Source organism: Balearica regulorum, chromosome 14 (genome assembly GCF_011004875.1).
Source record: "Balearica regulorum gibbericeps isolate bBalReg1 chromosome 14, bBalReg1.pri, whole genome shotgun sequence".
NCBI lineage: Eukaryota > Metazoa > Chordata > Aves > Gruiformes > Gruidae > Balearica > Balearica regulorum.
This window is the reverse complement of record NC_046197.1, coordinates 21,530,270-21,554,940: the sequence shown is the minus strand read 5'-3', so window position 1 is coordinate 21,554,940 and position 24,671 is coordinate 21,530,270. Positions and strand designations below refer to the sequence as shown.

Genomic DNA, 24,671 nt, shown 5'->3' with positions numbered 1-24,671 from the left:
GCGAGGCGCTCTCCGTGTTTCCCTGTCGAGTCCCCGCTCTCCATCCCCGAGAGGCTGGAGACGCGTCCCGGGAACGCAGCCGGTGGCATCTCGGAGCCGACGGCGGCACCGCGGCAGCGCGCCAGCCCCGGGGGACGCGGAGCAGCCGGCCTCAGGGGCCGGGCGGGGAGGCGGCGGCTGGGGGCCCGCCCGCCGTCGGGGGCCCGCCGTGCACGTGGCTGTCCCAGCCGGCGCCGAGCGCCGCCCCCAGCGCGCCCCCTCCCGCCACTACCGGCGGGCGCGCCGGGCCCGGGCTCCGCCAGACCGGCGGCGGGAGCGCTCTCCCCGCGCCGGCAGCTGAACGCGACCGGCCGCGCTGCTGCGGAGCGCCCGCCGTCGCCCGAGCGCCCGGCTCCGCGCCGCTCCCGCAAGCGACGCCGGTGAGCGAGCGAGCCCGCTCCCGCCCGGCTGCCGGCACCGCCGAGCCCGCCCCGCCGCCCAGCCCCGCCCCGGAGCCCCCGCCAGCTCCGCCCCGCGCGGAGCCGCCCGCGGCCCCGTCCGGTCCCGTCCCGTCCCGGCGGCGCGGCGGGCATGGCGGCGGGCGGGCGGCGCGGCGGCGAGGAGCTGCCGGTGTACCTGGCGCGGCCGGGCGCGGCGGCGACGCCCCGGCAGAAGCGCGGCGGGCTCTTCTGCAGCGTCGAGGGCGCCTTCGAGAGCAAGACCCTGGACTTCGGCGCGCTGCGCGTCGGGCAGCGCCGCGCCCCGCCGCCCGCCCGCCCCGAGCCCGGTCCCGGCCCCGGCCCCAGCCCCGAGCCCGGCTCGGCCCCCGGCCCCGACTCGGACGCCGGCGAGCTCCGCGCCGCCTCCGACGGGGAGCGGCTCCAGGACCTGGCCCCCGCGGACGACAGGGTAGGGACCGGGCCGGCGCGGCGGGGCTGGTGCCGGGGCCCGTGCGGGACTCGGGGCGCTGCTGCTGGCGGCCCCCGGCGGGGCGGGGGGGGGTGCGGCGGGGCGCTGCCCGCGGGCGGGGGTTCGGCCGCCGCTCGCCCCCGTGGCGGGTCCCGGAGGAGCCGCGGGCGGAGCGGGCTGCCGTGCGGTGCCGGCGGTGGGCTTCTCCGCGCCGGCTGTCCGCCGCGTCCTTCCTGCGTCTGCTCCGGGAAGGAAGGCTTTGCTGTCTTCCTCCGGTGTGCGGGGATGCTGCCAGCGCAGCGGGATGTCGGCGCTTCTCCCAAGGGGTCCTCACCGCCTTAGCGGGAGTGGTAAAGGTGAGCCTGAGTGGCGGACTCCGTTTATGGCAGTTGCTCTTTTTATACTTGTATGAAAGAATACCTGCCTCCTCCCTCCCGCCCCCCCCCCCCAAAAAAAAAGGGGGGGGATTTGGAGTTGCTACTCCAAACACAAATCAGAAGTAGTGTCAGAAGTGAGGGACATCACATTGATCTGGAAGTGGCATCACTGAAGGTATTGTCGGGCACAGAGTTTCTCAACTTAGGCCAAACTCGGGTAATAATCAGATTAATCCAGCTCTGCAGTGTAGATCCTTCTGCCAGAGGTTGAGATTACTTGCTCTTTTGGTTCTGGTCCCATTTATACCAGTGTGAGTTTGGCAGGAAAACGGTTAAGTTAATAGTGTTGAATAAATTCCTCAGCTGGGATTTCAGTGAGCTTGTTGCTCATTTACATATGAGGCAAGTAAGTCCACTAGCTGGTCTGTTGGTCAATGAGTTAATTTGGGGGCTGAGCTTTATAATAAATAGTCACCTTAAGGGCACTGGTTTTCAAGGGTGAACAGTGCAAATTAATAAAACCCATTTAAAAAAATGGAAGCAAAAGTCACTGAAGTAAATAGCGAGTCTGTAGCTTAGCCTGAAGCTACAGACTAAGACAGCCTTAGTCTGTAGCCAGCCTGTGGTTGTCTCACAGTTCTGCAGAAACCTCGGCTTGTGTCTGGAGTGCAAACCTTGATAAACTGCAAACGTTTGTGATCTGGAGGACAGACCTCACCAGCTGGAGCCCCATGGGAGCAGAAGCTCTGAAGTGCAATGACTTGGCCTGTTTTGGTTTTGGGGAAAAGCATCAGGCTGTCCTTAATGTCTGCTGTCTTCTGTACAAACTGCTAGCTAGGGAGCAGATTGCTTTCAGGTTTCTTCATTGCACTTTTATTTCTTCAGCCTCTGCTTTTTGGTTTCTTATCCGTACGCTATTTGGTTCCTGTTCTTGAGCTTTGCTCCTTTACAGGCCGTTTTACAGAGTTGGGAACAAAATTAACATTATTCCTGTCAGTACCAACCTTGTCCATGTGGTTTGAGTAGCAGCTGCAGAACTGACCACTGCATTAACAACTTTATGCTGCTGCTTGTTGGAAAAGAAACAGAAACTCACGACAGCTTGTCTGCAGGCTTTGCTATGAGCTTCTCTTTGTTAGCCGTACCAAAAATTTGAAACAGTCTCATTCCCTTTTAAGGTCTTATGTAGACCCTTATCTCTGGAGTTTCGTAGCTGAGGTTTTCCTTCAACAGCTCCTCTCTTTGTGATGATTTCTATTCCCAGATTTCTTCCTGAGGCCTTGTATCTGATAAGCATCAGCAGCCAAACCCTTTTTATCTGCACGTCTTGCCTAAGAAGGTGGGAAGCTTCATATATAAGTGTTCTTGTGTGTACACGGCTGGAAGGAATCATATGATTTGGTACTATACCTTTCAAGTTTAGGAGCGTCCCAGGGTGTGGCAGTCTGGATGGGAAATGCCCGTCGTGCATACTGAGCCATGCTGTGTGCCTGCACAGCCACAGAGTTTGCTTGTGTTGAACTCTGCAGATTCAGACCACATAAAGGCCCTTTTGTGAAGGCAAATTGAACTCCTTTGAATAATTTCACAGATTAAGAAACAGAGAGAGGTTAAGTTATCCACCCTTGACCGAGCAACTTAGTAGGAAAGCTGAGAGTAAGAGGCTTGCCGGTGCACAGGGCAGCAGATGGAGTTACATCTGCTAATTTTTGCAGTGAACAGTTTCTTGGAAGTACAACAAACTAACACACGTTTTTTTATTTTCGTAATGGCGTTAATTACAATGAAAGCTCCAGCATTTCTGCAGGAAGACAACTGCATTGCGTAACTGCCCAGTGATAACGTGTGATGTCATACAACCTGTCAGTGTAATACAGGTCCAGGTAGATGTTTCAACCTCCCTTTGCTTTATCAGAGAGTCTATTGGAAGGGTAAAAACTGAGCTGTGGATTTGGGCACGGTGAAGCCATAGTTACACTACAGGGAGGGATATGGCTAAGAGCAGTTAGGTGCCGCACCTTTGCTTCATCAGTGGAATTTGAGCTCTGCCGGTTGATGCAGGGACAGGGAGAGTGACAGGTCGTTGGGGCAGGGGGCCAGGGGTGACGGGGCTAGAGGAGGCCCTGGCTACGGAGGCAGCTGCCTGCCTGTGCGGGCAGGTGGGCTTTCTGGACTCAGCCACATCCTGGTGCCCAGTCCCGGTGCAGGACTTGCCCAAACAAGAGATGTGTCTTTCAGGTGCTCTTTGCTAAAAGCCAGAGCCTGCTTTCCCCGGTATAAGGGTCTGCTACAGCAAGGGTGGTTGTTGCAGAACACTTAGGATTTGGAGGAACAGTGTTGGGGGACCAGATTCTGCTCTGATCTAGACTATTCGCAGAGACCTTATTTAACAAGGGCGATTTAACTCAGTGCAGGTTTCCATCAGTAATAGCCTATGTCGACTCTACCATTGTGAAGTTTCCTGCAGATTTCCTCGAGAGTCGCCATGCCTTTTGTCTAACCAGAGTGTATTACAACACTTATTTTACTACAGTGAAGTCAAAGAGAGCTTCTCCGTAGGTCGCAGACAACACCCTCTGAATTCCTGTGGTAAGGATGTTCACGGAGGGCTAGTAACGTATGAATAGATACTGGAGAGCTGCACCACTTACTTTGAGGAGCTGGGAAGGAGCTTTACACGGCAAAGGGACGCCTCTGTGCTCCGTGCCTGGGAAGAAGGTAACCAGAAGTCTGTAGTAGCCTCCTCCATGTACATCCTTGCTGCTCAGCCGTGCAGAGACCCTGCTTTTTCATCCTCCTGTTCAGTAACACGGGCAGGAGCACTCGGCTCATTGCTCTCACCCCCAGACGTTTCGTCCCATCCTGCTGCATGGTTCTGCAGTGAAGTCGTCATTTCCAAGGCAACTGGCCGTGGTCCCACAAACACGGGATTGCAGCTTCACCGCAGGCTGGGGCAGCTCCATCAGCCTGGCGGCCGGGGAGGAGGAGGAGGAGGAGAAGGAGGCGGCTCCCACCCTTTGCAGGAGCCAGGAGTGTGAGGGAAAGTGCAGGGCAGAGAAACTACAGGGGTCCGTCCCCTCCAGAACACCCGCTGGAGCCAGCCCTTGGCTTTCTCCTGGAGGCAGCCGGTGTCACACGTGCCTCGTCGTGTCCACTTGTTGACACCACTTGGATTCAGTTTGTGATAAATCCTGGAAAGACGCGCAGGGCTGCCTCAAATGGAGAAGGAAGCTCGAACGAACTCAGTTCTTAGTTTTTTTCTTTTTCTGACACTTGTAAAATGTGCTATGACTTCAGCCTTCAGCTTTTTTGTTTCCATTGCCGGTAATTTATAGCAGAAACACCAAGCCAACAGCAGTCTTTTCCTTACCAGTGAACTTAGCATGATCTAAACGTTGCAGTTGTGCACCGCCTTTTAGCACAGTTTAAAATCTTGCATTTATGGAAAGGATCATAAAGCACTTTGATAGCATTCCTTCATAACCTCAGTATCGCCCCATTTGTCAGAGAGCTCAGGTTTTTGTTTTGGTTTTATGGTTTGTTGGTTTTTTGTTCTTTTTTAAGAGAAGGATTTGGAGTTACATTATTTCTGGTATTTCTACAAACAATAGAAACAAACCTAGGCTACTGAAGTAGTTCCCACAATGCAAATACAACAGTGACACCTGTATTATAATTCATGGAGTTTGATGGTAAATTCTCTGATCTTTATTGAAAAAAAACCTGCACATTTTTGTTTGTGTTTTTTAAGAAATCTTATGCCTGAAGTACAACAATAAGAGGTCAGTTCTTTGGCTGTTCATGCCGGGATACGGATTATTGCCAGCAGTTAAGCAAAACTGCAAAGTTTGCTAAACCACTCCCGTGTAAGAAGACACAGATACTAAATCTCATGGGAGTTATGTGCTAGGGACAGTTTTCTAAAGAAATTAGGGATTCAAATTCAATAGTTCCTACTTGCTGCAAAGAGTTTTTGTTTTACCAAAAACATCACCCTAACGTGAAAATAGTTTGACTTACCGCACTACCTTGTGGCAACAGTCTCTGGCTTCCTTCTGTCCTCATTCTCAGCTCTGGGTGGTCAAGGCTTTGCAAGCCAGCTGGCCCCGGCGTTGTGGGTGGTGCAGTCGGAGCAGGGAGCTGGCACCGGTGGTATCTGGGGGTACCTGGCCACCACATCCGTAAGGCAGCGTGACGGCACGCAAGCTCGCGCTGCTGGGGCTTCGGAAGGATGCTGCTATTATTCTGGGTGACGTGTTCATGTTTTCATGAATAGCTTCCAGAGTAGCTGAGATTGCTTCTCCCTTGACCACAGACCAGCAGTGGGCTTGCTCAGTGCTCTGGTGGGGGATGCCACCAGAAAAACACCCGCAGCAGGACGTGGCATCAGTGAGGCAGCAGCTTCTCTCCTCTGAAGAGGTTCCGGCCGATGAAGCCCAGCAGGGCACGAGGGGCCTCTGTCCGTGCCAAGCTGCCGGCTTCAGGGCGAGGTGCAGAAACGAAGGGCTGATTCCCAGGGGTCTGTGACCCTGACAGAGGTGTTGCGGAGGTGTTGGCGGGAGCCTCCTGGCAGGTAGCATTCAATCAACAAACATACTTTGGGAACCAAACTACATGAGCCACATGGACATTTCTTGTTCTCACAAATTTGTGTGACTTTTGAGATGCCCATTTAGGAAAGAAAGGAAAACAATGAAAAATTCTGAGAAGTAGCTTAACATTTTGAGATTTGCAAGGCAAGACTCAGTGCTTTCTCACTTGGAAGAGGCTTTGTTGTGCTGGAAACTCCTCTAAGCATTTTTTATGAGCATAGTTGAAAGTGTCAAATGCAAACTTCAGTAGGTTTAAATTGAAGTGAAACATTGTGGTTTGGCCGCAGCAAAATAGTTGACTCCATCCAAAATAATCTTTTCCTTTTCTTTTTTATCTATGATGTCGGTACCTCCAACAGGCCAGAACGACCCCAGCGCTGCCTGTCCACCGGGTGGGAGGAGTGTTTGTCTCTGATATGTGCCAGGGCAAGGTGGACTAGGCTTTTGGGGGCTTTCGTTTCCTAATGAATGGTGTCTTGCTGGCAGACAGGCAGCTGCCAAGACACAGGTCTTCCAGGAGGGCTCAGCGGAGTCCCGGGGTTGTAGCTCAGCAGTTTTTATGTGTCAGTCAGCTGCTATGCTGCTCTGCTCTTCTTGCGCCGCACGCCTGGCGGTGGCCTCTCCTGGGGTGGGTGAGCAGGGTGCCCGGGGGCCCCTCACGCTGCTTTGCTTTTGCAGAAAGGTTTTGCTCGCGGTCCCACCCGGGCAGCCGAAGTCCCACAGCAGTTGGGCTGGTGGCTGGCTGCCGGCACCCTCCACACCAGACACGTGGATCAAAGCATCCTGGAAGAAGCTGAGCTCTTGTGTGTGAAGGGAGGGCCCTTGGAAGTGGCCTGGCCTTGTGCATGCCCTCTCAGCTGGGCTGCCATCACTGGAGCGTGAGCTTGCAGATTGAGTAGGTGGATACAGCTCCATAGGAAAATTGTATGGGGCATAAAGGGAGGGTGTATGAATTGTTTAGTGGGAAGCTGTATGCATCTGTGTTAGAAGCAACTCTTCTCCAGTGTCACTAGTGATCTGGGAGGAGAGGTACAGCGCGTGAGCGAGTGACAGTGATGTTGTGAATGCCAGCTAGGGAGGAACAATCCCAACGTGGTCTTGAGGACTCAGAGACATGAGCTGGGAATGAGAAAAAGAGATTCAGCTCTGAAAAGTGTGAGCAGACAGATCTAAAGACTGTAAAATGCAGATGCCATTGCAAAAGGCATCAAAACAAGGAGGTTTTGTGATAGGATCCAGAAAAGTAATTTCATATGTGTGGCCTACTCTCCAGAGATGCCTGGGTGAGTGCAAAGCTGATCGCTGACAGTCAGCCCTAATCCCAAGGAGAACCACAGTAGAGAACTGCTAGGGCTGCATTTGCTCTGTCACTTTACTTCAGACGAAAGCTTTCCCTACACAGATCCCTTCCATCGTCACCTCTGTGCAGAGGTGGAAGGCGGAGAACATTGATTTTTCTGCCGGGGAGCAGTTGCTATGGATGGCTGGAGGAAATGGGAGGAAGAAACAAAAAACAAACATGCCGGCAGCCTTCCTGGAGACAGGGCTGAGAAGCTGGAAAATATAGGTGGACCTTGGCTTGTTTAGCTGGCTGGCTCTCAGCTGCGGGTCGTATCCAGCAGCATCTTTCCCATTGCTCTGCTGGGAACAGCCGAGCTCCATTTTACAACACGTGGCTTTGGATCTGGTAATGGGTGTTTCTGTTCAGCTGAGGGGGGAAAAGAAGTGATGCTGAGCAGAGAGGTCAGACCTTTCTAGTCCTTGCTCTGCAAGTCAAAGAGGACAAGATGAGTGCCTGTATTTCACAGTCACGGGCTGGCCTGTCCATGCTCTGAGGGAATTGGGTCATTTCAGTGGAAATCCAGGTGCTGTTGTGTAGCCAAAGCTGATCCCATGGAGGGGGCTAAGTGTAAAGTGGAAGCCATCTCCCTCCAGGCTTGGCATTAGCTTTTCACCGGGATGACCTTTTGGGCTGGGTGGTCTCCTCTGGCCCTGGTGCAACAGGAAGGAGGGAGGGAGGGAGGCAGCTGCCCGCGGTGGGAGCAGGTGTCTCCAGCGGGTTGGTGCTGTGTGCCATTTCCCCCATTGCAACAGGCAGTGGGACATCCAGACATCCAGACAGCTCGCTGCACCATCCCGGGTGCTGGTGTGGCTGCAGGCGTTGCTGGGGAGGCTGCGGGATGTGTCCTAAAGAACAGGATTGTCGGCTTGTGCTGTGAAAGCGTGCATCTCCAGCCATTCTGCCATGGGTCAGGCCTCAAGACCACTAACATTGGATTAAAGATCATGAGATGACAAAGCAGCCAGGCATGCTGTGTTCTCTTTGTTTGCAGCAGCTGTGATTGCTAATAGCATCCTGCTTTGCTGGTGCCTGTGACTATCACAGGACTCTGTGGTAGCGCTCCAGGGACAGCTTTAAGGCATCCCTGTGCCTGTCGTGGACGGTCAGGGATGTCTGTTCATCACAGCAGTGACCCAAGATCCTTGCTCTGTGCTTGGGCACCTGCCAAGACCCTGTCCCAGCCATGGTCCAGTGGCGTGGGTAGCTGGTGTGCCTGGATTGCTTGGGTAGCTAGTGCTACGGCAGTCGTCCCCGGAGAGCTGTCTGCAGGCTGTCCTGTGTCACACAGAGTGGGTCACAATGCCTGTGTTTTTGCTAGGATGAGGTAGAGTTCAAATTGCACAAAAAAGCTTCACAGAAGTTCTGTGTCAGTGGAGAAAGGAAACAACAGGTTGTACCTTTCACATCATGGTGAAATAGCTGAACCTAATAAAAATCCTATTTCTCAGCATGTACATTAAAGAAGTAAGGAGTGACCTAAGTTTGGCTTAAACCTTCCCATCATGTCAGAGACTGATGTATGAGGGAGTGGGGAGAGAGGCAGAAGGGACTGAGCTACTGTCGTCGGATGCAGCACATGCTCTGATCCCATGTGGGAGAAGAGCTGTGTCACTGTCGCAGCTGCACTTATCCGGCACGTGGCACGACTCTGGATCTGTTCGTGGGTGGGGTTTGGGTCTGTGGTTTACAGCATCTGGTTTTCTCTGGGATGTGAAATAGATGGTGCTTCCAGTGAGCTGAGCCAGGCTGCTGGCGGGAGCCAACCCCAGCCGGGTACCTTCAGTTTTAGAGATGCCTGTGGAGAGGGGAGCTCTTGTTAGCCAGGCTTTTGCCAGTTAGAGAAGGGGTACCCGTGTGCTCCCTGTGTCTGCTGGCCGGGGGTATCAGACCTCCTGCAGGGGATGCAGCATGGGCTCGATGTACCTGGACTTCATTCTTTTGTGGGCCTCTTTGCCGTGACAGCACAGCAGCCTGCAGCAGGGCTTCTGCTCGTGGCTGAGGACTGAAGAACTATTTTTGAGTGTTTCTTTGGCGCCCTGGATCGCCACCCACTTGGCCAGGAGCCTCCTTGTCTTGGCGTTGCTGGGAGGATTCTGTCCAGGCTGGGTGTCTGTGTCCGTGGACAGGCCGCGGGGCTGGAGGTGCTGGCGCGGGGAGATGGGCTGCAGGGAGGGACAGGGAAGGTGGCAGCACCCTCCGGCAGCTGCACCAGCCGTGGGTCCCAGAGGGTCTGGCCCTATGCCCTGGTGACATCCTGTGGCAGGAGCACCCGTCACTGGCCCTGTGCTGCTGGCACTGGGCATCTCTGCCAGGCAAGGGGCTGGACGAGGGCAGAACAGTTCTGACTGGGAATGAAATGTCTCTCAGGGCACCCCTCATTTTTTCCTGCAAGCCTGGTTGTATGTTCTGCTACTTCTGCTGCTTTACCAAAATGCCGCTTTAATTTGGACCCTACCTCTGCACTCACGTTTTAAGCCCTTGAGCCCCTGAGGCCATTTTCAGATTCAATTTTTGCTGCCACGTACACTTGAGTTCTGGCTGGCTTTTCCAGCTGAAATGTGGTGGGTGATCTGTGAGGGAGTTGCTCACAGTCTGTGGGAGTGACCCTGCCTGCAGGCAGATGTCCCTGGGGGAAGAAGTAGTGGGGTGGTGGTCTTGAATCCCCTGCTTGCAGCAGGCTTGGAGCAGGCAGGCGCAGGGTGCGCTTTCTGGAGCCGAGTCTTCATTGTGCCACCAAACACTGGCTATCCAGAGATGGCTTGCTCCAGAGAAATGAGGGATGTAGTCATGCACAAAGCCTAGAATCCTAGAATATTTAAGGTTGGAAAAGCCCTCTAGTATAATCAAGTCCAACCGTCGACCCAACACCAACATGTCTACTAAACCATGTCCCGAAGTGCCATGTCTACATGTTTTTTGAACACCTCCAGGGACGGTGACTCCACCACCTCTCTGGGCAGCCTGTTCCAATGCCTGACCACTCTTTCGGTGAAGAAATTTTTCCTAATATCTAATCTAAACCTCCCCTGATGCAACTTGAGACCATTTCCTCTTGTTCTTTCGCTAATTACTTGGGAGAAGAGACCAAAACCCACCTCACTACAACCTCCTTTGAGGTATACAGAGCAGTAAGGTCTCCCCTCAGCCTCCTTTTCTCCAGACTAAACAACCCCAGTTCCCTCAGCTGCTCCTCATCAGAGTTATGCTCCATTCCCTTGACCAGCTTCGTTGCCCTTCTCCAGACATGCTCCAGCACCTCAATGTCCTTCTTGTACTGAGGGGCCCCAAACTGTTGAGCTGGGCCTCTGGGCCGCAACTGGTAGCAAAAGCCTGTGATGAATGCCATGTCAACATCACCAACTGCCCCCTCCCACCTTCCTCTCCCTCTCTGGCCACTGTTGCACTTCAGCATAGGTGGAGGTTAGGAGTCTCGTACAGTAGACTAATGCACCCTGGTGTTAGGCCTGTTCTTAATTGCCTCCCACAGGCAGTGTAGGGTAGTCCACAAGCCTCAAGGTGTCCCCAAGCCACAGGGTAGAAATGGGTATTTCTGATAGGGACACTGTCTCAGGATTTGCTGTGGGCATGCTGGAGTCACTGTGGGCTCCTGACGGTCAAGGGCAATCCCTTCTGGGGACTTCTGTGTTTCCAGAGCCTTTGTTACATTCCATGAAGCATTGTCTCAGATGAGGATTTTGTGGATGGTATTGCCTGGTGCCTTAGTCCAAAGGAGAAAGAAAGGAATGGTCCTGAAATTGCTCTGACTGCTAGTCCTTAATAAGGCTGCAAATAAATTCTGGCTTGAACAAGTATCCACCCTAATGTCAGTTTGGACAGGTGATTGAAATGATGTGATAATCCAGCTGGAATGGCAGAAACGCATACTACTTTTAATGTAATGGTTCCTTGAAAACATTAAATGCTGACATAGAAGTTTCATTTAGTTTGTTTCAGGCCATACATCTGCTGCTTTCTCTCCTTGTTTCCACTGCCAAAGCCCTGATGTATATCCTAGCCAGGAGAAAACTTAAGCAGAGTTGCTCCATTGTGGAAAAACTTGTGTCACTGCCCGCCACCTGCCTTGTACAGTGTGTGTCTCCTGCTGCCTCCTGGCAGACCTCACTTGCGTCCAGCATGAGCAGCTGAGTTTCAGACTCCTTCCCGTTCGTGTGTGCTCCAGAGTGGGAGTTTGAAGGGATGCAGAGCTCCGTGTTGCTTCTGGGAGATGGTGTGGATGGTGGGAGTGGTGCAAAAGCCAGTGTAGTTGTGGGTCTCATTAAGAGCCAGTGGGCTTTCTTCCCAGTTTTGTCCAGCTTTGTCTCTCAAGTTGAACATCAGAGATTTCAACTGGAGAGCTGGAGCCAACAGCACTGAATAGCGTGATTGTAAATTGCTTGTGAGCAGTTGTCACTTGGAGCTGGACTCTCCACAGAAGTAAGGGTGACCACATGGATCTCAATGGGAAGGGGACAAAGAGTGTGGAGGGAGAGGCGCAGCTCTGGGTCAACAAACCCCTTCCTCAGGGACAGCACGCACGAGCACAAGAAAAGCTTCTCTGAAGTTTTTGTGGTGGAAGTTCCTGGTGTGCTGGGGTTGGTGTGACCAACCTCTTGAGACTCTGTGTCCTGCCAGAGGTTCCATCTGGTGAGGGTGCACCATCTGTGGTGTTTCTGTCCCTTGGATTCACTGTGCCCCAAGGTAGCTCAGCCCCTGATGGGGGCTCTCATCTGCTAGGAGAGAAGGGATGGTTTTATGCAAAGAATACATATGAGGAGGAGGAGACTGCATGCATGCAGATGGGCTGTCCTGACAGGTCTGCTGAACATCATGACCATTGAGCCCTGATTATTCCATGCCTGTTTATATTCACTGTACCTTGGCTGGGCCTGTCTGTAAGAGCTGTTGATAACAGACATGTAGGGCTGGTGGGATATGCTTTCAGCCTTTGTGCTAGAGCTGGGTCAGCAGCATCCTGGTCTTTACAGACAGGTGCTGAGCGTGGCTGCTGAGCTTTGACAACCACAGTCAGAGCTGGGTTTGCTTTGGTGACAAAGTCCTTGCAGCAGCACGTGCCTTCTACTCTGTCTTCACACCGCTGGTGTTCCTCACCATGCTTCCTGTCACCCATCGTGGCTATCACAAGCTATCACAAGCATCTAGACCCATGTTATCCCTGTAGGTGTTTCTGAGGAGGTTATGAGCTGTAAGAGTATTGCCATTTTTAAGTAACTTTCAAATTGACCATGCTTCTTGTGGAGGATGTTTCGAAGCATGCGCGTAACACCGTGCTGACTGCACCTGGCGGAGGTCCTATGGAAAAAAAAGTATCTTTTTCCATTTTGAATGTTTTGGGCCCAGGGCAGCATGTTTTACTGTGTATTTGTGCGAGTGTCACATAGCAACCAGGAGGAAAGCATGTCTCTTCAAAAGAAGGGTCTGAAGTCACTGTGGTTGGCCAGCATCCAAGGGGGCTGATGCAAGCTCAGCTCTTGAAACTGTCCAAGTGCTCAAGTCAGCAGCATCTGTCTGCAAAGTCATTTATCTATTATTAACTAATTAACTGCTACTGCTGACAAAATAACATGGTACCACCCAGCACAGGGATACTCTTAAATTTTCTGGAAAAATGAGTGAGTGAAGTTTCAGGAGGTTTGGTGATAGGAGTTGAGGGTCTTTCTCATGTCCCAGCCCCAGTCTAATGTCAGTAGAGACAAGGACCTGGTCTTGAAGCATCACAGCATTGTGGCAAGAACAGTACGGTCTGGTACCTCATCTCCTCCCCACACCCTCCTCGGCCACAGAAGCTCCAGCACAGCCCTGCTCCCTCGTTCCTTTCCTGGCATTTGCAGACACGTCCCTGCCTATGGATCCACCGGGGAAGGGGAAGGCTTTCAACCCATCTCCTGCCAGCTGCTGGGGTGCACCAGCTCACAGGCAGCAGCACGGGAGCTGCAGGAAGGGAGAGGCAGGAGGCAGCGGTCTAGCTGGGCCAAGCAGCCCACGCAATTTTGCAGATATCCTCGTAGTCCTGGCAGTAATAAGTAAGTTATTGAGAAGCTGCTGACTTTCACTTTAAGCTGGTGAAAACTTTTTGGGTTTAGAATAAATATGTATCCAGTAAAACTTTCTAAGAGCTTCAGTGGAAGCACACACAGAATAACAAACTCAGTAATAAAAGCGTTGGGCTGGGTTACTGAGCCAGTGGAGACATCAAAGGTTATGGTAAGGGAGGGCTGCCATACCAATCTGTGTACTTAAACCCTTCGGCAAGGAGAACATATAATTAACACTATTGAGTGTGACCCTCCACTGAACCCTGGCATCAGAGTATGCGCTCCAGACAGTCCACGCTGCGATCACCCGCTTCTCCAGAGCTTGGTAGCAGTCAAAGTTGGCTGCAGTGTCAGGGGTTGTGCTACGAAGATTGCTTTGCTTGTGCACACGCTGGTGAGCAGAGGGCTCTTCGGGCCCCTGCAGCCATTGCAAACCATAGTTAGGTTGAGTTCAGAAAGCAAACTGAAGGGAGGGTTGGGTGTTGATCATCCGGGTCAGACAGCTTGTTTTTCGAGCAGGAAGTAGAAATTGGATTTACAGCAATGCCTGTGCCCGGCGTGGCTGTAAGATTTGGCTAACGGAGGACACACCATTAGCTGCTGCCTGGCAGCAGAATCTGTAGGAAGATCTCCTTGATGGTATTCAGAGCTCTGCACGTGAGGAGTCGCAGCTGGCCTGGGAGAGAAAGTGAGACTCAGGCTCAGCCATGGCTCTGCAGCGCAGCGGACCTGCTGGCAGCATCATGGATGGTGTCAGACAGGAGAGGGCAGACAAGTTCTTCCCATCATAGTACGGCTTCAGCTGGCCCAGCCCTGGCGCGCTGTCGGCGGGGGTCCCATGCCCAGCATTGGCTGTCTCAGCACACACCGAGTACTTGTAACCAATTCCACGGTTTAAACCTTCCTACCAAGATCATAGCTGAGGAAATACAGAAGTCCTAACTGCTGCCAACACTTTTAGTGTTTACATAGGAGACAAGATTCCTGGAGTCAGATGCATAGTGCATTTTACTATTTTTTAAATGTTTCCAATTCTTGTGCTTGTGAAAGAAAGTTTAAGGTGATCCAAATGCACTCCAGCAGTACCAAATAATCCATTCTTTTAGAAATCTCTTCCATTTTTACTTGCCATTATTACATACAGCTTGCAAAGAGCCCTGTTTGTGGCCTGCTCCCCCGGTTGCCCTCTCTCTGGGCTGGACCCAGGTGCAGACCTGGCCCCACATGGGCCAGCTGTGTGGTGGGCGATGTTGGGTGTGCAGCACCTGGTGCAGTGCCCTGCTCAGTGCATGGGGAGTTGTGCACAAGGAGTAGTGCCCAGTGCATTGGGAGCGGCACCTGGAGCCCGGTTCTCAATACCTGAGGCACTGGGAGCGGCACCCGAGCCTGGACCCCAGTACCCGATACTTGGTGCATTGCGAGCGGCACCCGGAGCCCAGTACCCGATACCCAGGGCACTGGGAGCAGTACCCAGAGCCCGGTACCCGATACCCAGTGCATTGGGAACGGTACCCGGAGCCTGATACTCGGTACCCGGGGCACTGGGAGCAGCACCCGGAGCCCCATACCCGGTAGCCGGGGCACTGGGAGCGGTACCTGGAGCCCGATACTCGGTACCCGGTGCATTGGGAGCGGCACCCGGATCCTCATACCCCGTACCCGGTACCCGGTGCAGTGGGAGCGGTACCCGGAGCCCCATACCCGGTACCCGGTACCCGGCGCGCTGGGAGCGGTGGCGGGGCGCCCCCTGGCGGCGGCGGGCGGCGTTGTGGGCGGGGCGGGCGGCCGTCTCCGGTGGCGGCTGGCACGGCGGGCGCGGGCTCGGGCTCGCCTTTGTGCGGAGCCGGCGCGGAGGGCAGCGCAGGCGGCGGCGGCGGCGGCGGGTCGGGCCGGGCGGGCGGCGCCATGTCGTACCAGGGCAAGAAGAACATCCCGCGCATCACGGTGGGTGCCGCGGGCGGGGCCGGGCTGTGCGGGGTCCGCTGCCGAGCGCCCCGCGGGGCGGGCGGGGAGCGCGGTGCAGGTGTCCGGCGCTGCGGACCGGACCGGGGCGGCGGCGCGCAGACAAAGAGCCGGGGCCCGGGCCGCCGCCCGCGCAGGTGTCCCGGCCCCGCCGGTGAATCCGGGCTGGGCAGAGCCGCGCCCCGGTGTGCTCAGCCCCCGGCGGAGCCTCTGCGGCGGCCGGTGCCCGGCAGCACCCGCTCCCCGGGCATTGCTCGCGTCCCCGCCTGGAGCAGCCCGGCAGCCTCCCGCAGAGCCGCCTCGCCGGGCGGGCGCGGTGACCCGCCCGGGCGCAGACCGGCCCCGACAAGCCCATCGCGCGGGCGGGCTTCCCTCCGAGCGGGGCCGGGGGGTGCCGGGCGGGGAGCAGGGTCCCGCTGCCGTCCCTCCTGCCCGCGCCGCGGGGCGGCCGTTCCCGGTGCTCGGCGGGGCCAGGAGCGCGGCTCCGGCGCGGGTCCCCGCTGTCCCGGAGCGCGGCCGGGGCGAGGAGCGGGCGGGCAGCGGGCAGGAGCCGCCGCGGGCGGGGGGTGCGGTCCAGCGAGTGCCTCGGCTGGCCCGGGGACGTTCTGGGGTGCCACCCGCCGCATGCCGAGCCGTTCTCCTGCCTTGCCGCATCAGGTGCAGCGGTCCCGGTCGCTGGCGCAGTATCGCAGGGACCACACCTACCGCCAGCACGGCACGGTCGTGCCACCTCTCCGCAAGAAGAAAGGCTGGCTGACATGTTTCCTTTGAAGGTGCAGGGACCCCACTCTGTGCTGACCTCCCTCCAGGGCTTTCGCGCTCCGATCCAGCTTGTGCCTTCCTCTGCCGGGTGCAGCTGCTTTCCCCGGGCCCTCTCTAGAGCAGGCTGCGTGGGGCTTTCTTCTCGGAAAGCGTTCAGGTCTTTCATCTTCTTGATGGCTTTTCGCTGGCTTCATACAGCTCTTGTTTCTCCTCCCGAGGACAGCTTTGGCCCCTTGAAGAAAAAGGAAAAACAAAGCACTTGAGCTTCATTATTCTTTTTAATGGACAGATGTGAACAAAATACTCCCAAAGAAACGCAAAGATCATTAACCACTGTGAAGAGAAATTCCTTTGTCAGCCCAGACTCAGTTGCTTTAATAAGCAATATTACTGCTTTACACATCTTGCCTTTTCTGTATCCTTAGACCACCATGGTGACATTACTGCTTCAGGTGGGATTTCTCCCATTCTCTGGGGCTTTTTCTACAAGGGCCGTTATGATACGCCTTTCTGATACATAGGGCTTGTTCCTGCTCCTCTGCGATCCAGCAGGAGCTTTCTCACCTCAGTGGTAACCAAATCTCACAAATTGCTTTGTTTCTCCCTATTAAATCCTTTCCTCAGCCTGCCGAGGGTGACAATGCTGCGGGCGAGTGGTGTCTCCGTAGCTGACGTTACAGGTAGCTCTCTCCTCTGACTTCTGCAGCTTGGCGATGACCCTCCAGGACTCACTTGTCCTGTCTGCAGCATTATTGTGTCCTGGTTGGGGTGGCGGAGATTGCTCTGGAATTATGGTCAAATGACCCCTATGTCCTGAACCCACGCTTTGAGGCCTGAGGGAAGCAATGAAGTGAAGTCAGGTGTTGGGTGGTCTTCTCTGTTTTAATGGCATGACAGAAAGAAGATCTCAGCTACGGTGTCCTAGAACAAAGCCTCTTCTGTCCCTTTCTGCTGATTGTGTCCCCCTGGGCATTGTTTTTATTGTTTATTCCTCCTTCCTAGATTTCTGCCCCAGAATCTGTTCTCGCCTGTCAGGATACACAGCAGCTTCTGGGGATGGCAGATTGTCAGCTTAGCTGCGCTTGTTAGTAGAGAGATTTTGGGGACTGTGTCGTGCCATGAGGATATAAGATAACTCAGAGACCTTTAAAGCATCTAAAGTGTCACAGCTGGGGGGAGGTCTGGAATATGAGAGTGTACAGAGGATTATAGGAGCCACCTTGTGCTGGTAGGTAACTCACCTATAGATCGCAAAGCTAACAGCATTGAAGCGGTGACTGAGCCCACAAATGAAGGGAGCAGCGCCTTCCTCGCTTCTGTCAAGGAATAGGCAGGTTTGGCTTTTGTGAAGGATGTATTGGAAATTTTTGAGAATTGAGAATTTTTACTTCCTGACAGCTATTGTTTGAACTGTCTAGTGTGATTCTGGAGATGCACAAACACTCCCTCCTGGTTCCTCTCGCACTCAACAATGCTGCAGTCGGAATTTGTAGTTAGTTTCTGACAATATAATCTGAAAAAACATGGTTGCCTGTTGTATCTGTTTGCAGCAATTTCTGGTCTTTTCTAGGACAGCCATTCTAGTGGAGACACCAGGAACATGAGTGAGGAGTGCATGCATTTGTGCAAGATAAATTGCTGTGGGTATTATTCCCAATCTGAATTGGAAAAGCCTGGTCAAAAGCAACATATAACAGGCAAGACTGTACCCATTGGAAGATTGGGTAGTGTGGGCATATCTGTTGGTTGCAATCTGGAGAAAACATGGGGAGGGGAGGATAACTGAGTCTTTTGGCTTTCTCAGTCTTTGCTTCATCAGCTTGGTATGGAAGTGTTGCTCTTCACTGTGCCTTAGGTTGTGTACAGTGCATCAGAGACCAGTAAACACTATTACTTTCCAGATGTGTGCTGGTGCTGGGATGCCCACCTCAGGAGAATAGTAATTTCAAACCTTGTGTGTCCGTTGAGAGACTTACTAGTTCCTTCTCTTTGGTTGTTTGGAGGTATAAGCAAAATACTTCCCCTCCTGCTGTACACAGTATGTTTTCCTGTCCCTGCAGAAAGAGAGGTGGAAGGCTAAAGTGGTGAAGTGCCTTGCCCAGGTTTCACAAAATAACTGTTAACAGAGCTGTTGGCTGAATCAAAACTGCCCAGTCTTTGTGCTTTGGTCACAAAAACCTTTCCTATCCCAGGCAGACTGGAGTTCCCGTATTTTTTCTTGGTGTGAGCCATGCCTGTCCTGTTCAACCACCCTGTCACAGCCCACGAGCACGATCTTGGTGATGTCTCTGGCACCTCTAAAACAGTGAGGTCTGTGTGGGGATGGCTAGTATGTTGTATCAGGTGCGAGTGGGGAGAAAAGCCTCAGTTACTGACTAGACAGATTTTGGTAAACTGGCAGCTATCAGTATGGCATTTCTTACCATGCCCACAGACCATGGGGAGTCACTGAGTGTATCTGGCGGCTGGCTGTCTGTCCCTGTGGTTCCAGCCAGGGGTTTTTCCATGCTGTTGTGTGGTACATTAGTGAGGAGGAGACATCCAGCTACTGATGAAACACCATTGCAATTAGTATCTCCTCTTTTACAAGGGCAAGAGCAGTAAAGCCATACACCTGCTTCCACACTACCCTAATTATGCCCTTGTGCTTTGTAAACAAGGTGAGCATTATTCTTGGCTGGATTCAGCAGCCTTCTGGAAGCTGCTGCCTCCCTTTCCTTCTGCAGCATCACTCCGAGAAATGTTAAGAGACCCCCTGATATTTTGGGATCTCACATGACCAGATGATGTGTAAGAGCATCAGGAGCAGAGTGTGGAATGAGGGAATGGGTAATGGTTTTGAAAGCTTGATCCCAAACGCTGAGAGACAGGGAGTGTTCAGCAAAAGGGCTTCCCAGCAAGGGTGTTGGGGTCTGGTGATGATGCAGCCGGGTTTTGGCAGAGCTGTGCTGGAAAGATGCTTCCAGGCTCGGCCATGTGGGACAGCACCTGTGCCTGCAGAAATGGATGCTCATGGAAGGTACCACACCACCGACAAATGGGCTCTTGCTGGCGATGTGGAGACTTGTTGAGACACAGTCAGTGGTGGAGATCAGGCCAGCAAGCCCAGCAGGTCCGTGCTGGCGGTCAGGTAGAGCTGCGTGCAGCCACGGTCTGCATGGCACCTTTCACTCACGCTGCCGCTTCGGCGTGCCGGGCCCTTTGCACGGAGGCTGGCCCCCACTCACCGTGTGCAGCCAGGGGCTGAGCTGGGCAGCAGAGATGGATGGGGTTCGGGCCCTGGGCTTGCTCGCCCGGTCCCGCAGCGCTTCTGCCAGGCTGGGAGGAAAGGTGCTCCCTGCGATGCCTCCGCGGCTCCTGGTGCAGGAGGGTTTTTCCATCTGCTAACAATGGCTGATGACACAGCCTGACACTGGCTGGCGGGGAGATGTGGTGGGTGTGGAGACGCACAGATGAGCTCTGGCAGGGGAAACAGTGCATTTATTGTAATCTGAGGCTGCTCTGGCAGCATGTGCTGCAGAAGCCTGTCTATTAATCAGACTTGTTCCCTCGTAACTGCTTCATTCTCTTCCTTTCTTCTTCCCCTGCCTCTTAACATCTGGGTGCACTCCTGAACGATGCCAGAGCCTGTAGCTGTGGTGTTATTTGGGTTTTACTTTTTACTTTATTATGTTTTTTCCTTGTCATTGGTGGGTAGGTGCCGATGCAGCCCTTCTCTCTCCTGTGGGCTCGGGGGGTGTCTGGCAGCCAGGCTGGGGCGGGCGGTCCCCTGAATAAACGCCTTGTTCGTGCTCCAGCCATTATGGACCTTACGATTTTATTTGTGTACTAACAGAGTTTGCACTGAGCAGCCCTTCACATCTGCTGCAGAATGACCATTTGTGTTTGCAGGCAGGCATATTTTCTGAGTTCATATTAACAGTTTATTCAGTAATTGTCAAGCGCTGCAGTCTCCTATCCCCCATGCTGCCTGTGCCTGTCTCTCTTTGCTTTCTCTTGGCTGATGCACAGGGAGAGGCAGGCCAGCATCAGTATTTGCTGGCGCTCCTGCGCTGTAGTGAGAATGAACTCCAGGGCCTTTGGGAAAGCAAGTTGGGGAGGTTTAAAGGGAATAGACAAGACAAAAAAACCCAGAGGGTCAGTTGTGTTATTGGATCTGGGCAGGTAGACTCTTTTTTTTTCTCATCATGCAGGCTAGGTATAGCCAAGGAGCATCTGCCAGGGCATGGTTATGTGGGAAGAACTCTATGTACAGTTGACCGAAATATAAAATGAGAATCTTCTTCCCTGTGTTTCTAACTGTGGCCCTGATTCTCCCATAGCTGACACCTGATACTGTTGCTTGGTAGTTTCTATCTACATTTCTTGTAATCTTACTTAAATACTCATCATTTGCATCCACGGGAGCCACGGCTCAGCTGCTTGACCCCTGTGACTGACAGGGTATAAGCAACTGGCTGTCGTTACATTTTGCTCTTTTAGGGGTTTCTGAATTTGAAATTACAGTATTGTTAGTGAGACGACAATTGGATAGACACAAAAGGAAGGACAAGTGCCCTGTGCGGGGGCAGGAGGAAGATCAGTGGCTCATCAACAGCTTCTGTTTGTGCTTGGGGTCCTCAGCCCCAAAGCCAAGCATCGCCTGGCGTGTGCTCATGGGGAGAGATGCAGCACAGGCTGAGAGCTGGCCCGAGGACCTGGGACTCCTGGGTCAACACACACCCGGCTGTCCTCCTGCCTCGGCTGTAGCTGAGGTAAAGAGCTGCAAGTGAGAGGTGGTAATGGACCCACAAATCGCTAGTCCACGCCCATATCTTCGTGTGCTGTTTGCGATCTGTTAAAGCTAGCTGTTTAAAGGAGCTACGTGCAGAGGTCTGTGACCAGCAACATGCCCTTGCTTCCAGACACCCCCTTAGACAGCAAAGTTCTGCCAGATCTGTGCACTGATGTGTTAGCTTAGGTCAGGGGAGAAGGGGAGCAGACCCTGGGTCTGCTTGTTGGGGAGGACAGGGGGTGGGACAGGAACAGGGGAACAATTCGGCCGTGCGCTTTTCCTAGTGGGAGGCAAGGCTCCTGATCGGCAGTAAGCTGTGCTGAGCAGGGAAAGAAAATCCCTGTTGCTGGGACTCGGGTTGCTGGTCATCAGTACAGCCGTGGGATGGCCCTTGCACGGGGAAGCGAGGGGAGACCGTGGCTCTTCCCCCTGCACCAGCGCTGAGCAGCAGCCGGCATTGAGAGCGCCGCGCATTCTGATCCTTTCCCCACCCAGTTTCTTTGTCTCGACTGTGTGTGGATGAGATTGCTGTAAAAACGCACACCGATCTCAGAGCTTTGGCTGCTGCAAGCCGCAGGGACACGGGGGGATTCTCTCACATCCTTGTGTTGCCAGGGAGGAAGCTGCAAATTACCACCACTGTGGTGATACTTCCAGAAATCACCCCAGGGGCAACGGATGAAGAACAAACCCAGTTCCTTGTAGAAGAATAAATTGTGCAAGAGCTTCACAGGGTGAGCCTGGCGTGTCAGCCCTGCTGAAGGCTCCGGTCAGCCATGGTCCAGGCTGGGGCTGTGGAAGAGGGGTGTACTCACATGCCAAAACCTGGGCTGTGGGCACTGGGGTGGGGAGCAGAGAGGAAAGTAAGGGGAGCTGGAGAGCTGAAGGGTTGTTGGAGGCATTTTAAACAGTGAGGAAGACTGCATATTCTCTGGAACGGCACAATCAGCTTATGCCACCAAATACATGGTAGCTGTGTGTGAGATCGGGCTGTTTGCCCCTGTACTGCCTGCAGCTGGTGTTCGGACTTGTGCAGGTGGAGGTAGAAGAGCAGGACCTCACCCTTCCCAGTTCCTCAGGACAGGGACTGTTCCCCACAGGACAGTGTTCGTTCTCTCCCATCAGTGTATGCTGGGTTGCCCAGGTCCAAAAGCATGAATACGGGAAGAGCATAAGAGCAGTTCTGGTCCAGGTGCTCCTCCATTGTCAGGCTGTGCTCCTTCGGAGAAAGCTGCTGGCCACTTTTGTCAGTAAAAGAGAACAGAGGAGGTGGTAAATGATGAGACAGGAATGCAGTTCACTGGCTCCTGGGTTTTGCATAGACCTGTGATGTTGTGAAACACCTCAGGAGGACTACCCTGAGCATTGTAGGGGAGGGACAGATTCCAATAGCAGATGCATCATCTTCAGGGCTGCCTGTCCTGTTGGTGGTCTTTGCAAGGTGGTAGCAGATGTGAGAGATGTAAATGGTCTTCTCTAATGCAACGTATTTCACGTGGTATTTAGGTAAGATTTAAGGGTATGCCCTTAGTAACAAACTTGCTGTAAATACTGGTGTGTGGCTTGTGCTGCCTGCAGATTTATGTGCATAATGACCTGGTGTAGGAAGCTTTTGACTTCTGCCTGTATATTTTATGGAAGCATATTTCCTGTGTCCCCAGTGCCTCTCCTTTGTAGTCATTCTGCCTCAGTGGTGTTTCTGGTAGCACCTGTTCCATTCAGAAACAGCCCTACGAGTATGATTTTTTTCAGCCCTTGCTCTTGTCCTGTTGTTTCAAGTGTTGGTACAGATGTGACCTCTCTGCAGTATCGGCTGTTGGGGTGAGGTGTGTGATGCGGTTGCAGAGCACCCAGCAGGCTCTGTACTGGCCGCTGAGAAGCGCGTGTGTTGCCTGCTGCTGACAACTGCTGTCTTCTTCCCTTCACAGAGTGATCGTCTCCTTATTAAAGGAGGGAGAATAGTCAACGATGACCAGTCATTCTATGCTGACATTTACATGGAGGATGGCCTCATAAAGTAAGTATGGGACTTCTGTAGCGTATTGTCTCCATCTCCCCTTAAATCAGCTTCAGGTTGGATGGTTATTGGCTTTTTGTGCATGTAGTCTGTTCCCAACTTGCCAGCCAGTAAAACTTGATAGTCTGCTCCGGTTAGAGGCTCAGCTCTCTGCAGTGTGTGTGAACACATATGTGATTGCCTGACGTGTTTACATAGTAACTCCAGTCACTGAATTGCAGTTGGGCTGGTGACTTCGTGACACAGCGTCCATTGTACAGCAAAGCTGTATCTGATTGCACCAGCAACAAGATTTATCTTTGACTCCTGTTTTGCCCTGTGTTAACAATATTAGCATGAATGACCCTACACAAGATCCCATTTGTTAGCATTAACAAGGACAGTGCTGTGCTGCAGGTCATCTGCATCCTTGGGATTTTCAGGAATTGCGGGCAAACCTCTGGATCTCCCCAGCTTTTTTGTATGTGTTTCAGAGGTGCTGTAAAAACTCCATTGTTTAAAGGCTGCAGTTCAAACGTGGCAAATGCATCGCATTGGCACCAGCTCCAAGCTGGGTGAAGTGAAAGAACTGTGATAGTTCATAGCAGAGGAACTTGAAAAGGCATTGGTTGCTCTATGGTAAGAGGAAAATATCCATCTTTCCCAGGATGGTATATTTTAAAAATCCAGCAGCAGAGAAATACTTCAAGAAGTGGAACTGTATTTTTATGAGGCTGTTTTTAGCTCATGGAAAGAGCATTTGTGATTGGCTAGTACTTGTACCCAGGCAGGGATCAGAGCCAGCTTCAGGTCTTGCTATGGCGCAGACTTTCTGGGTATCCTTGGGCAAATCACTTAGCCTTGTCTGCAGCCTGGAGGTCACAGAATTTCATTGCCTTGGAAGTGAAATGCTCTTGCAAGTGAACTCTGGGAAGAATACAGTGAGCAGTTTAATTCCTTTGGTGATAGATTCATCTCAATAAAAATGGTGGAAAGAGCTGCTGGTTTATTGCTGCGAGGACACTGGAGCAAGCAGTTCTGTCCACAGAACTTTTGTTATTCTAAGGAAAAAAACCCTGCAAAGTCACTAAGATTGAATGAAGTGCAAAAATGGAATTTGCTCCGCATTTACTTCCCAGTGTGCCAAGGACATCAGAAGTTTTCCACTAAAACAAACTTGTCTTTTATCTTGATTTATCAGGGAAGACTGAGGAAGGCTTGGTGAAAATAGGATTTCTGAAAGAGGAGATTTGAAGGCTGAGTGCTGCATATGGACAGATAAAGGGATTGAGGGGGCGGGGGGCTGAGTGAAGGGAGTCCTAAGGTTCAGGTGACCTGGCCTGCAGGAGGGCTGGGTATAGCTAGGGAGGAGAATGTTGTGTGCTAGAACAGCCCAAACTCCAGAGGACTGAAGTGGTATTATAGGTTATGAGTAGATGCATACTGGAACTTTGTAGGTTTCCTGTTTTCAGAAGATATTTTTAGGTACTTGGGATTTTAGCTGCCTTCACTACAGCATGGCCCTGCTGATAGCAAAGATGTCCTTCAGGAGTGAAGGAGAGGTCCTGGGGAGGGGAGGACAGGACTGTCTGCGCTCCTGGGGAAGAGTGAGCCCGGTGCTTCCAGGCTGTGCCACGAGGCCGGCCGGGCTGCAGCCAGCCATGCCATGCACTTTGTGAGCTCCTCCCCAGCTCCCTGGAGGGAGGCTTCCCTTTACCCCCAGGACTTTGTGCTGTGAGCAGCATTACAAGTCCCTGACGAACCCTGAGCTGGCCTAGCAGCTGTGGCATTACGCTGGGAAATCATCTTTCTCTGTAAGCCTCAGACTTCAGCCTTACTTAAGGTGGGCAGAAGGACGGGGGAGAGGAGAGATTAGGGGTGCAGCTTACTGGAAGCAGGGCTGATGTCGGGTTTTGTGAGCGTGC

The 24,671-nt window shown here is 53.1% G+C and overlaps 1 protein-coding gene across 2 annotated transcripts in view; it reads left to right on the top strand.

Moving 5' to 3' along the window:
* Positions 1–327: 327 nt before the first annotated feature.
* The window catches only part of DPYSL3 (dihydropyrimidinase like 3), a 39,777-nt gene continuing 15,433 nt past the window's right edge, over positions 328–24,671 (top strand). The window contains exons 1-2 of one of the 2 annotated variants that reach the window (XM_075766446.1): positions 328–888; positions 22,679–22,767. In XM_075766446.1, coding sequence (XP_075622561.1) covers positions 571–888; positions 22,679–22,767 — 407 coding nt within the window. In that variant the 5' untranslated portion in view covers positions 328–570. Of the gene's footprint in view, positions 889–15,041; positions 15,197–22,678; positions 22,768–24,671 lie in introns of those variants that run through there. The other variant, XM_075766449.1, reaches the window with a different exon arrangement.